Raw genomic sequence first — 17,490 nt, 5'->3', positions numbered from 1 at the left:
ATTGCGTTTACTACTGGGTTTAAACGTTGGTACTCGGGTACCCCCATCTGACTGTAAGTCAGAATCCGAGGGGGTCGTCTCTCCCTTCTAGGTCGCGTAGCTCCCTCTAGGTGTTCCTCTGAATCTGAATTGTCACTTTCCTCAGGGGCCATATCAGTCACATCTAGAACGGATGAATTTGGCACTGATGAGTCACCAGTGTCCACTTGTGGGTCCGGTTGGTCCCTGGTATCTGACATAGTGGCACAATCTTCATTATCACAGTGGTCCTGTGGGTCCATAGGAGGGGTGTCTACTTCCGCCGGAAAGGCTATTTCATGGGTGACTGGAGAGGACAGTGTGTTCATCTCATATTCATCATCGGAACTCTCTCCAATGTCTTCAGGCTGAGGTGGCACTCTAGGTCTTAGTTGGGTGGTCTTGGATGATGCTCTCGTTGGTTTAGGCAGTGGTAAAGCATCACAAGGAAGTAGCAAGTTACGGTGTAACACTCGTTGTTTCCCACGGCCAAGTTCTGGCTTTACTCGATAGACTGGACTATCAGATATGCGTTCCTCAACTACATAAATTTGCTCTTCCCAGTGTGAACGGAGCTTTCCAGGTCCTCCCCTTTCTGAAAGGTTTCTAACAAGTACGCGGTCGCCGGGGAGTAGGACTGCTGCGGAAGCCTTCTTGTCGTAATACACTTTACTCCTGGCTGACGATTTCTGGGTGTTCCTAGATGCTAGGTCGTAGGCCCGTCTCATATCTGCTTGCCACGTCTTTACATAGTCCTGGTAATCACCCTGTTGAAGGTCGTTGTCTAGGTCAAACAGCAAATCAACTGGTAATCGTGGGGAACGGCCAAACATCAGGTAAAATGGTGAGAACCCAGTCGTTTCGTGTCTTGTGCAGTTGTACGCATGTATAAGCTTGTTTAAAGAATCTTTCCAGTTCGATTTCTTTTCCTCCGGGAGGGTCCTTAGCATCGAGAGTAACGTTCGGTTCATGCGTTCTACCTGGCCATTGCCCTGTGGGTGGTATGGAGTGGTTCGCGAGCTGGCAACTCCACTGAGACGTTCTAGGTTGTGGAACAATTTGTTTTCAAACTCACCACCTTGGTCGTGATGTATTCGTGCTGGGAAACCGAACCTTGGGATAAACTCATTGTAGATCTTCTCAGCGGCAGTGCGGGCCGTCTTGTTGCGCGTTGCATAGGCTTGGGCATATTTGGTAAAGTTATCAACAATCAGCAGTACATATTCATATCCACCTTTGCTCTTGTCCAGATGCAGAAAATCAATGGAAACTACTTCAAAGGGTGCTGATGTCATCAGGTGCATCATAGGTACTTTCGTGACTGTGTTTGGTTTCTTCTGTTTGATGCATCTGCAACGTTGTGTCACAAAATACTCTATGTCACGGTACATATGTGGCCAGTAGAAGCGGGACCTTGCAAGTTCTGCGACTCTCTCCACTCCAAGGTGTCCCATCTCTGTGTGTAGTTCTTTAAGTACCACTGGGATGAAGTTGTGTGGCAGAACTAATTGTATCTTAGGGCTTGTTCTTCGTCGCAGGATACCATGTTCATCAACTTCCAGTTTCTTCCATTCTCTCATAAGGTTGGTAACTCCATGGGGTTCATTCTTCAGTTGGCCACCACCCGGTTTGATCCCGTGTGTCTTGTAGTAAAGCACGCGGCATATAGCACTATCCGAGTGCTGTGCCTCCTTGATTTCACTAGGGCTGAAGGGTTTTAGATTCAGATCCTTTAATGTCGGTTCAGGAGTTGTCAAGTCTGCGGCAATTGCCGTAACCCATGGGATTGTGCCTTTTGCCTGTTCCCTAACTGCTTCCACGGTTGCTTCAAGGACATCTTTGGGTACTTCCTCTGTACAATCGCTCATATACTTGTCTATGTCCAATGGGATTCTTGACAGAACATCCGCGTCAACATTAGTCTTGCCCGGTCGGTACTTGATTGTAAAGTTATAATCCGCTAACTCGGCCACCCACCGATGCCCCGTGGCATTCAACTTTGCTGATGACATCACATACGTTAACGGGTTATTGTCAGTGAAAACAGCGAAGGATGGAGCATAGAATAAGTAATCCCTGAATTTGTCAGTAATTGCCCACTTTAGGGCCAAGAATTCTAACTTTCCTGAGTGCAAGTGGTAGTTCCGTTCCGCGGGCGTCAATGTCCTTGAGCCATAGCCAACAACTCTCAATTTCCCCCCTTGTTCTTGGTAGAGCACCGCCCCAAGTCCTTCGCTTGAGGCATCCGTGTGCAGTACAAATGGTCGTTCAAAGTCAGGGTAAGCCATTACCCCTGGCTGCATAAGAAGTTCAATTAGGAAGTTTAATCGCTCTTGGTGTCTTTCATTCCACGGGATTTTGTGATTTGATGACGATTGTCCTTTCGATGTCGGCAACTTCCACTTGGGGTGCTCTTTCTGTCCTTTAGCTCTGCTGGGCTGGTCACTGCATTCTTTAACTGAAAGTAGGTCATAAAGGGGTTTGGCTAATCTGGAGAAGTCGCGAATATATTGGCGGTAATAGCTTATGAAACCCAGGAGTTTGCGCAATTCACCAACAGTTCTTGGTTTAGTTTCCTTAAGGGCTGCCACTGCTGCAACGTCTGCTGAGTCCATCGTGTAGCCATCTGCTGAGACTATTCTGCCTAAGTAACGAACACGGGGCTTAAACAACTCACATTTCTTTGGCTTCAGCTTGATACCATACTCCTGCAAACGTTTAAGTACTTTTCGCACATTGTCTACATGCTCAGAAAATGTTCTACTGTACACCAGGACATCATCAAGATATGGAATACATATTTCATCGCGGAGACCTTCTAGGCATTTCTCCATGTACCTCTGGTAAGCTGCCGGTGCATTTTTAAGGCCAAAAGGAATCCGGTTCCACTGGTATAAACCCCGGGGGGTGATGAACGCTGTTAGATGTCGGTGTTCTTCTGCTACGAATCCTTGATGATATGCCTTTCCTTGGTCTAACACTGAAAAGTAAGTGTTCCCACTGAGACTATTCAGGATGTCTTGGATGCGAGGGATGGGCTGGCGGTCATCCTCAGTTTTGCTGTTTAACTGCCTATAGTCAACACATAGTCTCAGACTGCCGTCTTTTTTTCTCACACACACCACTGGGGAAGAGTAGGGTGACTTTGAGTTGCTTATCCAACCACGATTGATCATATCCTGCAAGTGTGACTTTACCTCTTCGTACAAGGGCTTTGGAATTGAATTGTGTGTTTTTTGTACTGGGACGTCATCTCTCAGGTTGATTTCCAATTTCAAATGTTCGGCACATCCAATGTCACCATCATCTATAGCGAAGGCCCCGGATTCTTCCCTCAACATCTCCTCGACAATCACCCGTTGCTCACTTGACAAATGGCTCAAGTCAACTGGGGGAGTCCACTTTGCTTTACTTTGTTCGGGCTGACTTGGCTCCCACTCATAACTGGTTGCCTCACTCCAAGTTTCACCTTCCTCTTTCTCTTGTTTCTGTTCAGCTTCGACTGGCAGTGGCGTGACGGACTGCACTAACTGTATAGTGCCCAGTTCTGTCCGCCTACGTAAGGTCATCTCTCGTTCGGTGTTGTTGCATACTGGAACATACATTCGGCTCGAAGACCTCGGGGAGATTCGGTGGAGACAGCCCTGAACTTCTAGCCCCTCAGGCCACGCCCCTTCCTCTTTGGGCTCAAACACAACAGGCAAATCTTCTTCTAATGGTCCAAAGTGTACCTGACATTTGACTCTCAGAGTCTCTCCTGGTGGGACACGTATGTCTTGTCTGCCGACTCTGAGCATACCGGTGTCAGCTTCATCATCCATACTTTGGATGAAATTAACCAGCGCTCTTGCTTCGCCCTCTTTCACAGATGGGAACGAGTCATTCACTATTCGGGGCAATAGGCTGGTTGTGTTGGGGCTACTACTCCCCTTAATGACCTCTTCAATGACATTAAAGCCGATGATGGGATACTCCTGATTACCTTCACTTCCTATTAGTATGGGTACGGTCAATGGCTCCGAGTACCCGTCCTCCCCAACCAACTGGAACTCTACCTCAATCCAGCCATCATATGCGATTTTTGTACCGTTCACGGCCTGGAGATTTAATCCATCTTCCCCCAATAACTCGCTTATGTCTCTTACTGGCTCGTTTGGTAGGTTAATTTCTTTCCAATGTTTGGACACAACACAAACTTGAGCTCCGGTATCCCACAGGGCATCCACCTTTTCCCCTTGAATCAAGCAGGAAACCACACATTTTCTTCCCACTAATTTGGTGAGTTTAGAGCGTTGTCTCGGGGTTAGGTGGGAACTGAACGACGTTTTCAATGTTTCAACACTTGCCCTTTCCCTCAGTTCAACTTCGCTAATGGCTTGACATAGTTTCTTATGCTTCTCCCAATGTTCCCTTTGACAAACTTTTGAACAATAGTGGCTAGTATGGCACTGTGAACACCGCAAGTATTGATGTGCCCAATCCTCCCTCTTTCCACAGTTCATGCATTGTTGGGACTGCTCATGAATCGGGGGGGCTGCTCCTTGTCCCGTGGGGGCAACCCTTGTCTGTTTCCCTGGGGGCTTACTGAGTTATAGCCCCTTCGGCTTGACCTTAGGCATTGGTAACTGAAGTGGCCGACATCACCACAGTTGAAACAATGGTTGCAACGGAAACCCCTTCCTTGTCTTTCACAATTCCAGCACCCTCTAGGGCGAACCCTCCCTTGCTCTACAGGGTTGTACTGTGGGTGAGGGCTAGCGCGGCTTTGTTGTTCCATGCCCCCCCGGATAGCAGCCAATTCCGCTTTCAACTCTCTAACTTCAGTAAGAAGGTTAACTTTTGGTGGCTTTTCTGGGGTTTTACCTTCAACTGAGGCATGGCTGTCGTCATGGGTGGCCAATTGAGCTACAAGCTGTGTGGGGGTTCGGTTTGTGAGCTGATCATGACGGGAACCAAGCTTCTGCATTCTTTCTGTTTCATTACTAACTGCTGCATTCAATTTCTCAAAAAGTTCTTCATCTTCCACTTGGGTGTTTTGCAGGCATGGTTTTATCTCCATTTTAATGTTATCATTCCGTAACCCAGTTAATAATGAATGCAGAAACATGCACTGTACCAGCTTTGGGTCATACTTCAAATCAGATCCTGCTTCTTGAGATGCAAACAGTACTTTCTGCTTTAGATCAAGGAGGCGAACAAGAAAGTCCTGAGGGGTCTCCCCAGCTTCCTGTACTGCCGAACTGAGCAGCTGATACATTTCCGTAGCCCCCCTTTCTTGGTAATGTGACCGGAGTATTTTACGTAATCTGGCAAGATCTAGATCGGGCTTACCTTCCAAGTAGCTCCTCAATCTAAGGCCTGGATTGATGGCTCGAATAACGGCCTCGACAATTTCTTCTTCTTTATAGCCCCGTTCCAATCCAGCGTTAATTTGGTGAGCAAGACTGGTAAAGCTCAAGCGATCTTTCTGACGTGAATCTCCAATCTGTCCCGATATTTTAAATTCCTTCCTGAACGGTGGAATCGCTGTGGTTTCTTTAGGCGTAACTGCATTTGTGCTTGACTTGACAGCAGACTTCTGATCCACATGTTCGGTTTTCACACCACCCCCTTGTTCACTCTTTGCGTCCTTCGTTGCCGGTTTCTTTTCTTTAATTGTTTCTCTGAGATTCGTTAGTGCTTCAGTTCCGAGTTCTTCGGCGTCTAAATATTTCGTTAGGATTCGTATTAACGCCAGACGTCCCGTATCCGTCTCTTTAACTTCGATATGTAGCCCCGCACAGATTTCTCGAAGACTCGCTTCGCTAAGCTGACAAATTGCGGTTCTCACCTCTATCTGGATCTCTTCGACGACTTCTATAGACATTTCGATGGTTTCTTTGTCACGTCGGGGTCACCAAATGTTACACTCTACTCAATCTCGCACAGGAACTACTACAAAACTACAATGACAACACGTTTTCTCATCGATCCTCGTTTCGTTTTTATTCTCGCCAACGCGTGGGATTTTCGATCCCATAATAATAAGTAACCTGGGGCTGGGCCCAGTCCCTCACGTTCTACTTGTAACATTTGCACTGTGTACTACGGGAACATAATTAACAGAAGCCGTTTAGCTCCGAAAGTCGCTGTCACCAGAGCTTTTGTTGCTCTTGGCTCACGTGTATTGGTAGAAGAGACAAGCTGGATCGCATGCTGAAGGTCAGTATCCCACATTCCTACATCTTTCGTTGAAGATTGTTGTTTTCAGTAAGATACAGTACATATGTATCGGTAGTTTGGGATCATCAGTCTCTTTCTCTTCGGTGAGTGCTTTTAAAACGCCCAGTAAAAACTTGATTCACGGCATAGAAGCTTATGCCTCGCTGGATCGAAATTCGAGCAAGATTTTTAAGTTCTAGTCCTCTTTTAAAGTAATTAAATCAATTATTCAAATCCAAGCCATCAGAGGGAATCTGCCATTGAAGCTGCCCTAAGTTAAGGTCCTGTTTATGGACCTTCCCCTTTGAAAATCGTGGGGGTGTTCTTTGAGGCAACACAGGTCCCATTTGTATGGTCTCGGGTACCCGGGATAACCCTCCCCCTGAGGCAACTTTATCAAGTGTTTGTATGAGAAAATGTAGCCCCTGTAGGCTGAGTAAAAGTTGACCTTGCATGATTATTCATAACTCTTATGGAATAATCAAATGTGCAACTATCCCTTTTTGTTTAAGTTTCCCTCACTCATTTGATCACAGTGGGTTTTGCCGAGTTAATTTTCTCTTCTTTGATACAAATTGCTGCTTTAAATCTTAAATCTAGGCATTACGTGACACTCACCATGCCGAGAGTTGTTCCAGTTAGGTGAGCCAAAGTGTTTATGTATACTCAAAGAAAAGTTGTTGGTTACTTTAGCTGCCAAGGCGAGTCAACTTGCCCACCTGAATTGTCTCGCCCCCAAGTCTGGTTCGTCATCCTCGTGTAAACGGTTGGTTGAATTTTGCAAAGAAATAAGTGAAAAGTTAGCTCTGCTAGGGTAACTCGGGGAAAGGGTTGTCTCTGGTACACAAGAGCTATTCTATTTTATTTCCATTTTCCCAACTGATTATGCAAAATATACTGTCCAAAATCTTTATGGGTACTGGTGTTTGAGACTGTCATCTTTATCACTACTGTGGAATGTACCTCACCATACGGCCACCCCCGTTAACACAGCCACCTAGTTATTATGGCCACTCTATTCTGGCTCAAACAAAAGCCCAGTCGGTCATCTTCTTATTTATTAATTATACAGTCAGATTTTTGTGACCTGTTGGTGACCAGATTAACAGAATTCTGGCACATTGTAGGAGTAATTTATATACAATTTACAGCAAGCAACAGGCATCATTTTGTTAGTGAAGTCCCATGCATATATGTAACTCTTGATCATTTTGAGATTTTATCTTTATTATGTCATCAAGGCAATAATATTTTGATTCCTGCTCCAGTGGTAGGGGGGGGGGGGAACTCTCCTCTATGTGCTATATACAGCTGTGCAGCCCCAAAGGGTATGGTCATTCAGTTGTTTTGGTCATAAATACTCTAGGGTAAGGCTTTTGCCCTCTAGTCTTAAATTTGTTATGTTTTTTAGAATAAGCTATCTCAATTTTCATCATTATTGATAAGACCATCAACAAAAGTCCTTCAAAACTTATGTTTAGGGCAACTGTACCAGTCGCAACAGTCATAAATGGGGTAGGGAAAATCACAGATTTTGATCATAAATAGGTTAAGAGTTTAACTTTTGGGAAGAGGGCTGCACTGACCCCCACCCAATTTTTCTGGGATGTACAAAACACATTTTCTTAGCAGTTACTACAGTCTTGCTTTAGTAAATCAAAATAGTACTTGCTGCCAGGTACTTTATAAAAGTATAACCCCTCCAGAAGCCTTCACAAAGTACATGTAATATCAGGTGCTAACAATTTTTTTTTGCGGCTGATTAAAATTTGGTATTAAATTATACTGAACTGGTGCAGATTTAATATACATTATATTTTGTCACACTTAGTTCACTTATTTTAAGACTACTCAGCAGCAACTAGTACCTCTTGTATGACCATGCAGTAACAGTATATTCCAAACAAAAAAAAAAAGTACATGTATATGTATTACTATCCTGCCTGGAAGAGTGTGTAGAGAGAGCACACAGTGCAGTGCCCTACTGTATGTTTTTTGTTAGGTATAATAATCTTAAATTTAGAAGACTTATATTGATCTTAGAATTCACAAAAAAGTTGATTTCTTGACAAATCTCCTTTAGCTGTGTCACTTCATAATAAATTAGCAGTTTGGTATGTTGTAGCATAGAACTTTAATTAATTAAGTTATCGCACCAGTATCACAGAGGTCATGGGTTAGAATCCAGTTCACACCTAATTTTTTTTTCAGGCTATAATTTCACCTTTGCTTAAGTTGTGTATAGTACGTTGCAATGATCAATCATGTCTTTATAAGTTGATCAATGTATATATGTCCCACTGACTTATACTTCAACATTTTATCTTAAAGTTTGTTTATTTGTTTTATTGTGTGGTTCTAGAAAATGTCCATACCCACCCCAAGGAGATTATTGGAAATTCCAGGGATGGAGAGGGTCTCAAAAGCCAAACTTTTTAAAGAAAAGTATTAATAACAATTGGAATTTCCATAGGGATGGGATGGGAGATCTCTGTTAATAAATACATAAATAATATGTACAGACCCATTATCTGATGTGAAGACTGTGCAACATATACTGGCCAACGAGTTGCCAAGGTGTAGCATCCTTGTTATCAATTTCAAGTACCAAATTAAAGAAGATCAGCATCTTAGATGGGAGAGGGGAGTTTTTCAAAATATCATAGACTAAAAATATAATTATATATTTTCCAAACTCAATCATGTTAGTAGTGTTAGTGTCTATTTATTTATTTATTTATCTATTTATTTATTTATCTATTTATTTATTTATTTATTTATTAATGAATACCTGTGAAGAGATAGTCATACATTCTTGCAAATATTCTGGGAGTCTCCCACATACCAGTTAGATCATCCAGTCCCCCAGGAAAGTTATGAAATTTATTGTCCAAGTAAACTACTGAACCATGGGCTCCAGTGGGGACAGTGCTATTACGATGCAATTTGCAGATGTGCTACATAATATGAGCTTAACAGTTTTGTTACCATGGCAACAGACTGCATTTCAGACCTTCCCTGATATTCTAGGCTTTTCTGGCCACCTCATGGCCTTGATTAATGTTTTTCAAGCTGAAAATCACTGCATTATTGAAATTGGGTTAGAGGGGACTGGAAACGATTGAGTTGCCAATTGGGAACATATTTTTATAGCCATATTAGTCTGTTGCCTGTAGAACTATAAGGCTACCAAGTTTCAATGATCTCTGCTGTATATATGGTCTGCACTTGATGTAATATTGGGTTTGGTGTATGACATCATCAGTCCTCTCATTTGCATATATTTTACACATTTTAAGCTTAAATATCTCCAGAATTAATGCAAATATTTGTTAAGGTAAACAGCATTTGTAATCTATAGCGGAATTCTATTTGATACTCCTAAAAATTCTGAATCAAGGGGTAAACATTTGATGATAGCAGCATGCCAAATCATTGAGTTGAATTTATGCTGCTGACATTTACATGTACTGTAAGGTGTTGAAGAGAATTTTGAAGGGGAATTTGGTGTGTTTACTGAATTGCCAGAGGTTGGTTGGCTGGTTTTGTTATTGCTTTGTCATTATCTTCCATGTATTTTTTTTTAAAAGCAGAGTGCTTGGTGGCAAAAGCAAAACTGGCAATATTCTCACTTACCTGTGTTTCTAAAGTCATGTTTTTAGGTTTTTGGGGTCAATCTATTAGTAGTTGCACTGTCTTAAATTACAATAGAAAAGATGTGATATTAATTATGTAAGTTATACTTTGGTATCATTCATACCAAAATTATAGTAAGTTTCTGGTTCAATGTTTGCCTCTGCATTAATTTGATTAAACTACTGTAGTTTATTTTTTAACAGAATTTAATTCTGTCAAAAGGGAGGTGGGAATCTGAGAACAATAGTGAACTAGACCAACAAATATACAGAAATCTACCACCATTGCTTTCATGGCTGAGTGGAGATGAATCTAAGTCAGACCAAAATTAGAAAAAAAATTACTGATTTATTGGAGGGTTGAAATGGGATCCTGGCTATGGGAGAGTAGGAATCGGGGCTGAGGGGGGTGGGTGGTGTGCTTGTGAATTTAAGAACCTCTCTGAAAGTGAAAACAAACTGTAGGTTTGAAAAGTTTAAAGCGGAGGTAAAAATTATACTTTAATATATCTTGTTTATTAAGGTGGTAATGAGCATAATACCCACTTAGGGTGAGTCATTGAAACAATGACATAATTTATGTTTGTCTTTTCTTAGGTGGTTACTTCCTGGCATATACACCCCACACAGGCATACAATGTTATGATTTAGATGATGCAACCTGCTTTCCCATGTTTAACATACACGTAAGAGTATTGATCAGTGGACCAGTGTACAAGTGTGATTTCTCTACTGATAATGAGAATTATAATAAAGATACAAAGCCACTCTGGTGTGATTTATTTAATTATTCCTTAGCGGTAAAGTGAACCAGTTAAACCAAAGGTTGCACTCTGTGAGATCAGGTGTACAAAAATTAAATAGAAAATTTCACTACATCAATTTTATTAATTAAGTATACTTCTCTGCAAAATATAGTTGGTGTGTTGTTGTACTGGTAAGAATATAATTTGGAAATTTTTTATGGGAAATGTTTCCATTTAAAAATGTAGCTCAGATGCCACAACTATAGTTCTCCTTTCTGTGGTGTTTTCTTTGGTGGTAAATTGTGAAAACAAATTATGTTGACCTACATGTAAGTTAAAAAAATATACAAGTAGTAGCTCTTCTGAAAAAAAATAGTTAATTTGTTGTTGTTTCTTCCTGTTCATTTTTTCCTTGAACATTTTTATTTTCCTAATAAGTAGTTTAGCTAGCCATAAAAATGTTTTGTTGTCTCTGAGACCATTTTCAAGATAAAAAAGTGATTTGTATATAAAATTTGAATATTTTGGGGGGGTGAGTGGGTGGGGGGGAGGTGGGGACCTTTTCAGAATTTCAGAATTTTAAGTGTTAAAACATATGTTTTCATTATCAGTTTGGGCCTCTCTGTGAAGCTGCATAGTACACTTGAGGATGATGTTATACCCATTTTAATTCAAAATACAAATGGAAACTTGCATGGACAATCACTTAACCTCTTGGCACTGTTTTGTTTTTTAATAATTGCCTTTTTTCACAAAACAATAATTTGAACTTCTTTGTTTCACAAACTGGGAGGGGGGGGGGAAGGGGTATTCTACAAAGTTTTAAATGGAAAGGCCTAAGTTATCCCAAGGTCCATTAGGCCTTACCCTTTTGTATACATTTGTACCATTTTGATAGAAATGGCACCTCTTTTGTTGACCTTACATTGCAAAAGGGTAAATGTACCCCTTTAACAAACCTATTTAAGAATACTGCATCCCTTTTCTATTCCCTTGGAAAGAAGTTAATAAATAATATTATAGAATCTCTTCATTCTGGCTGAGGAGAGTAAATGAGAGCTTTTCAACAACATTTTAGAACCAGAAGAATGGAATCCCTAAATGACAGATTTTCCTACCCTTTCATACCCCTCAACTTGTGAAATCCCTATCATTTTATACCTGAAGCCTGAAAAAGGTACTCATCGTGAGCTGAGCCTCCCCATATAAGTCATTACAGAGAGCCTTCCCACATACACAAGTCAGGAACTCTTGACAAGTACTGTAAGTAGAAGCTGGCTTTAAGACTGGTCTGAGCCAGCTTCTTCAGTTTTTTAGCACAAACTTGTTGCTCTCCATCAATTTCTAGTACAAAACCTCTTCTTTGCTGATCTGGTCCAAGTTCACAGAATTTAGCATCACTCTCACGACACTGACTCTATCAATGTTACTCACAGTCTGATTCCTCAGTTTCACTGCACCATGCGTCATCATCACTCATCATTGTTAGACATGAGTTCATTAGCTTGTAAAATTCACCAGCCTGGCAGTGTCACTGTTGCTACTGCCTGTTCCCAGACTTCCTTTTATGGCTAGGTGTAGGGGCATGAAATTTCACTACTGTTTACGAACAATTTGTTTAGATGGCATATTGAAACAGTGATGAATTACTGAAAATTGTCAGTATTGCTAGTGTTCTCTCATTTCCTTAGGGATTGAAATATCTTGATGTAAGATTACAAAGAGAAAGCACACTGAAATATAATGCACAATTTTTTAGTAACCTTTCAAAATGGGTTGCCAATATGACAGGGATTAATAGATGAGGAACTTGGTCTGCAAACAGGGCAAATGAGAGGGTTTGAAGAAATTAAAGGTGCATGCTTGACCCAGTGGGGGGGTATTGGAACTTAGCACTGCTGACATCTAACACTGTTGAAATGAAAAAATAAATTTGATTATAAATGAGAAAAAACCATGACATGTCCAAATTACTTAATCGCCGTTAAAACTAATCCTCTTGCTTTCTTTTAAAGGGGTTCCAGGGCTGCCTGTAATGAAGCGTTTATCAATTAAGGGATTGCTTAGGGAAAACATATCTTGTTTAAGGTTCTTAACCAATCGTAACATATTTTATGGCATCAGTTTGAGTCATGAGCAAACACGAGTTTGTGTTAGTGTCGATCGGCAAGAAAGTTCTGCAAAGCGCGTTATGTGTGTGGGTCTATTCTTGCAGTGATACGATTAACAGCACTCAAGTACTCTCGAGTGTTTGGCAACAGTAAATTTTAAAAAATGCGCTTCTGTTAATAAGGTTCCCCCATGTCTAGAAACCTGTCATTGTGCATTTTTCTTAGTGTGATGCCTACCTAAGAGAATAGGATATTTGAATTGAGTGCAACTTACCTAGAATTCATTATTTCCACACAAACGATGACTCCTGTGGAATTCAGCGAGGAAGAAATGGCGACATTTCATAAAAAACACGCCTTCAAAACAGTGTTTTTTTGAATAAATAATTACCCTGTCCTTCAAACAAACTGATATGACGAGGGAGAAGACAAAATTTTGTTTATCGTGGCCAAATAAAACGTTAAGAATATCTGGCCGATTGCAAAATATTGCCATTTTACTTACTGACAGAATGATTATGCCATGTTCAAATTTGACTTTGTCGCTCAGCGCTCTTTTTTACCGGATGTGACGTCATTTTTTGTTGGATGATTCAGATACACAAAAAGTGCCAAGCGTCGCAGAATGTTCTCCCCTGCCCCTGGATTGAATCAATATTTAAGGCATTGGATTGAAAATTAAAAGATTAAATTGACTCAAAAATTGTATTTGCGATTGGATTGAATGCCTTTTTATTCTTTAAATAGAACCAGTATTTCAAGGATTAAACACATAGAGTCCACTTCTGTGTTCAAATTTGATATTTTTTCTTTGACTAGCAACATTTCATACATCAGGCATTCCAGCCTCACTTCTCCAAGACTTTGAATTGTTTGTGCAGATTTATGTAATTCCAATTCAATCTAATATTTCATGCACATTTATTACAATTCATTCCAAAAAAAGGTACTGGTTTATCTAAATCTACGTCCAAAGTTATTCAAAAATTTCAAGATGTTTATACAAGTGAGTTTACATAAGTAATATTAATCAATCATTTTGTACTAACTTGTTGATGTCAATGGATCTAAAGTCATAGTTCTCAACATGCCATGGCATCCATTCATCCAAGATGTAGTTTAGCATCTGGTAGTTGTACTTGCAACGCTGTAGCTGACTGAGACCTCTACCATCAGCGGCTTCGTGCCACTGTGTTAGGACTTCAATGTGACGAGCCTCTTGGTGATGTGCACTGCGACGAAGTGAGGAAACAACATGAGTTGATATCAGCCTTTCTGCATCAACAAGGGATTGTTTCCTCTTTCCAATGAGTGCTGCGTGAGTAAGTCCACTGAAAATCAACAGTCGATTAATATTTAAACCATTTAATGGATACCATGTATATTAACAGCAATTTTACTTTTGGGTGAACCCTGGCTAGCCAAAGATCTCTAGGGCACTAAAATGGCAGCTCAACCATAGCTCATAATTCATGCTGTATGTTCAAGTTTACAAAAAGGAGAACCACGCTTGAGAAAATTGCAAATTAAATAGCAAAAACTCAAACAGAATAAGTGTACTTTCAGTTTAGGAAAAAGAAGCTGTTGAAAGAACAACAATACACTGTTTCAAATGAAAATATACCTTTGATAAAAATCACTTCCAATAAATATTAAAGGTGCCTGAGAGAATCCATAAGGACATCATCAAATGCCTCAAAATTCAGAGAAGGATCTCTGCCCTGTCTGATGCTGCTTGCTGCGCGACGAAACAGATGGTTGTGGTCACCACGATCATGTCTCTCCTGGCCAGTCACGGGATCAATTTCTGGTATATAGAGATAAGTGGAAAAGTCCACTTCTCTTTCTTTCCAGTAGTCAATGGTTGCCCTAAATTTGAATGTGGCAACAATTGAACGAAGTTTGTCCAATAGTGATTCTGGTGTGTCACGCCTGAATGGATATGGGCTGTACCCAGTTGGAACAAGCTTGCCACGCACAAAGGTCACCGCATCTTCCAGTGACATTCTCTCATCACCATATCTGAGGTTATGAATCTGGGAGATAACATCATGTGGTATATCTGTGTCTGGCAACCTTGTCAGTGGTTTCCCATCTGGATCAACTAAATGAATTGGGAAAAACAAAAAATTCATTGTATTCATATATGTTAGAAGAAAAAGACAAGACAAATTACCATTAATTATTCATCTATGCAATTTCCATTGTTGATGACGTACAGCACCTTAACAAAAGTTGCTTACTTGAAATATTGGTTTAAGTGATGAAATGGGATCTTACAACTTAAAGCTTACACGGAATCAGAGTGAAATAAGAATTCATCTGGACACAAGTAGTGTGTTTTAGAAATCAAAGAATAGTGTAATATTTAGGTAAATACAGTATAACATTTCAGAACAGTCTTTGACCAAGACACTGGCTTTGATTCTTTAAAAAAAAAAAACACTCACCACCAATCAGTTCAAGTTTATCAAGGAGCGTTTTCTTGCTGCATTTGCTGACACTTTCTTTAGCATCATGAATTATCTGCCAGAGATGCAAAGGCCGTGTCTCACCTTGAGACCTCAAAGAGCAGAACTCTCCATCAGTGACAGTACCTTGGGCAAAAAAAAAAAAATCATACAGAGAAATTACTTTTCACCATTCATATAACCTATTTTCTAGAAAAAAAGAACTTACCTTTTTCAGGTAAAAAGTAGTAGAAAATATACTCAAAGATAAGCCTCAAAAATAATGCCAGTAATCTGTCATAGCTTGCCGTATAATGCTGCTTTTCCCAGAGAGAAAAAGGTTCATACAACTTCATCAGCTTACCTGTAAGGTATAAATCCTGTTTCTTCATCTCCTGTTTAAGATCCTTGGTCAGATCTCAAATGAACTGATCCCTCAGAGTTCTGCATGGCACATAGCGAACTGGTAGGGCATATGGTGTTTTTGCTCTCCTCTCGTCTGACAGCATCAGCACAAGTACATATGTTGCTGCTGTTCTTTTCTTTTCAAAGATGCTTCTCAAATAGACAAAGCTACTTGTTGCCAGGATGTGGATCGCAGGGAGAATGGCAGCTTGGGTAATATCAGCAAGGCTAGCAAGTGCATTTTCGAATTTCTGATGTAGCTCTTGAGATTGTTGCAATAGGATCTGGTACTCTACCACTTCCCAGTTAGCTTCCTTCAGGGTTTCCTCTGGGCAGTTTGCCTGTCTACTTTTTTTCTCAAAGTGGTCTGCTGCCTCTTTAAAGCCTTTATCCAAGAAGGTTATGTCATCTGTGAAGGCATCAAGAACTCTTGGAAGGACCTCTTTCACCTCAGCTGCATTTCTTGATTTACGCCTGTGCATGTCAGCCATCCTCTCCTCATATTCATCTCTTAATGCCTCCAGCTTACCATCTCCGAGATCCTCATCCCCATCCCAAACCTTTCTCTGGGATTCCATGATGCAACTCTTGATGTCTGTTGCATCGATCTTGATCCAAAAGCGACCATTTGGATTTGATGACTTGAGTAGATCAAGAGCAGCAAGCTGCATTTAAGACAACAAACCATTATTTCTCTAAACATTTGCCAAACATACAATGGTATTTATTTGAAAATAAATGAATGTTCCCCATTTGCACATGTCACAATCTGAAGTGCAAACCCTGATAATGTTGACACAATTAAAAATTCCAGGTTTTATCAATATTGATGTTGTTACATAATGATGTACATAATGTACATAATCATGTTAAAAAACTGTCCTAAGAAAATACTCATGCTGTTTGGTTAAAAATCGTGTCTCTATAACTCACTAGAAACATAGAATTTGCACGAGCTGTTGACGTAATGATTGCATGAGCAAAGAGAATTTACATTTTGATAATCAAAGTTAACAAGTTGTTTTCCTGTTTTCGTTGTGGTGTTTCATAAAAGAAATAGAAAACATGTTCTCTGTGTTTCAATTGAGTTATATAAGCAGTCGTGAAAGTTTGGGAGAACTCGAAAAAGGTGCTGAAACACCCGCCTGCGGCACATGTTCACACAGCATTTCTTGTTCTCCAAAACTTCCACTCGTTTCTATAACTTGATAGAAACACTGTACATGTTTTCTATTTCTTAACGGATGTTGCTAGTAAGCTGCTAAAGTACAATAATTGTGATAACTTTCCTATTACATCAGTCATTTTACCTGCAAACGAGGTTCCATTGTGAAAGGTGAGTCACTGTCATGTCTCCACTGTGTCGTCTTACTCACACAGGCAACATTTACCCTGGCCTTAGATCACAAAAGAGACAATGTGAGGATTTTTAGAGTGTTTTAGAAAGAGATCCACTCTTCAAGTTAATAAACTCCTCTTTTAATATCTATTGTTAATTAGAACGAATTGTATTAACCATAACCCAGATCACACATGCACCATTCCTTTGAAGAACTACGACACGGTTAAACAATGCCATACTGCAGTTTAACACGATAAATCATTTTGAATCATTCTAAAGCCATAAGAATGTTTAGTAATTTTTGGTTGGCATGGGGCTCTGTCACATTTTCAATATGATAATATCAATCTTGAGCTTAACAGTGTAAGTGTTTATATGTGTGATATGATAGGAAACAAAGCCAAAAGTTTGAAACAAACATGGTTTGAGATGCTATACCTTATCTGGCCTTCCTACATCTTCTTTCTTCATTCCACTCCACATTGGTCCAGCAAACAGTCTCTTGAAACGCCCTGGGAACTCTGTACCCATAGTCTGCAACCACAACTTGTAGTCCTCGGGCAATGTTATCTGAAAACAATG

General features: G+C 40.4%; 3 protein-coding genes and 2 long non-coding RNA genes across 5 annotated transcripts in view; 2 read left to right on the top strand and 3 right to left on the bottom strand.

Annotated features, from left to right (window-relative positions):
• LOC149109651 (uncharacterized) overlaps positions 1-17,490 on the top strand; it is a 143,795-nt gene that overhangs the window by 71,333 nt on the left and 54,972 nt on the right. The gene's annotated exons all lie outside the window — the stretch shown is intronic.
• LOC149109657 (uncharacterized) lies at positions 6,999-10,621 on the top strand. Its single transcript, XR_016208437.1, has 2 exons — positions 6,999-9,749; positions 10,452-10,621. It is a non-coding gene; the product is annotated as an uncharacterized LOC149109657 (long non-coding RNA).
• LOC149109656 (uncharacterized) lies at positions 13,262-16,229 on the bottom strand. The gene is made up of 4 exons (XM_089295036.1): positions 15,526-16,229; positions 15,162-15,308; positions 14,336-14,815; positions 13,262-14,042 (listed from the first exon to the last, which is right to left on the bottom strand). Exons 1-3 carry the CDS (start codon positions 15,551-15,553, stop codon positions 14,364-14,366), a joined length of 627 nt encoding a protein of 208 aa, XP_089151162.1. The 5' UTR covers positions 15,554-16,229; the 3' UTR covers positions 13,262-14,042; positions 14,336-14,363.
• On the bottom strand, positions 15,534-16,237 carry LOC149109655 (uncharacterized). The gene has a single exon (XM_089293739.1). The coding sequence runs from the start codon at positions 16,235-16,237 to the stop codon at positions 15,581-15,583; it is 657 nt and encodes a 218-aa protein (XP_089149865.1). The 3' UTR covers positions 15,534-15,580.
• On the bottom strand, positions 16,329-17,463 carry LOC110044134 (uncharacterized). Its single transcript, XR_016208449.1, has 3 exons — positions 17,347-17,463; positions 16,877-16,963; positions 16,329-16,349 (listed from the first exon to the last, which is right to left on the bottom strand). It is a non-coding gene; the product is annotated as an uncharacterized LOC110044134 (long non-coding RNA).

This window comes from Orbicella faveolata, unplaced genomic scaffold, assembly GCF_042242905.1.
Source record: "Orbicella faveolata isolate gen_17 unplaced genomic scaffold, um_ofav_v1 contig_25, whole genome shotgun sequence".
NCBI lineage: Eukaryota > Metazoa > Cnidaria > Anthozoa > Scleractinia > Merulinidae > Orbicella > Orbicella faveolata.
This window is presented reverse-complemented; position numbering and strand designations above follow the sequence as displayed.

Excerpts from the sequence above, each read along its gene's own strand:
- LOC149109655 (XM_089293739.1), bottom strand. The coding sequence starts at position 16,237 with ATGCAGCTTGCTGCTCTTGATCTACTCAAGTCATCAAATCCAAATGGT.
- LOC149109656 (XM_089295036.1), bottom strand. The coding sequence starts at position 15,553 with ATGAAGAAACAGGATTTATACCTTACAG. Across the intron at positions 15,309-15,525 it reads ACAGGATTTATACCTTACAG|GTACTGTCACTGATGGAGAG; the intron begins GTAAGCTGATGA and ends TTTTTGCCCAAG. Across the intron at positions 14,816-15,161 it reads TAAACTTGAACTGATTGGTG|TTGATCCAGATGGGAAACCA; the intron begins GTGAGTGTTTTT and ends CAATTCATTTAG.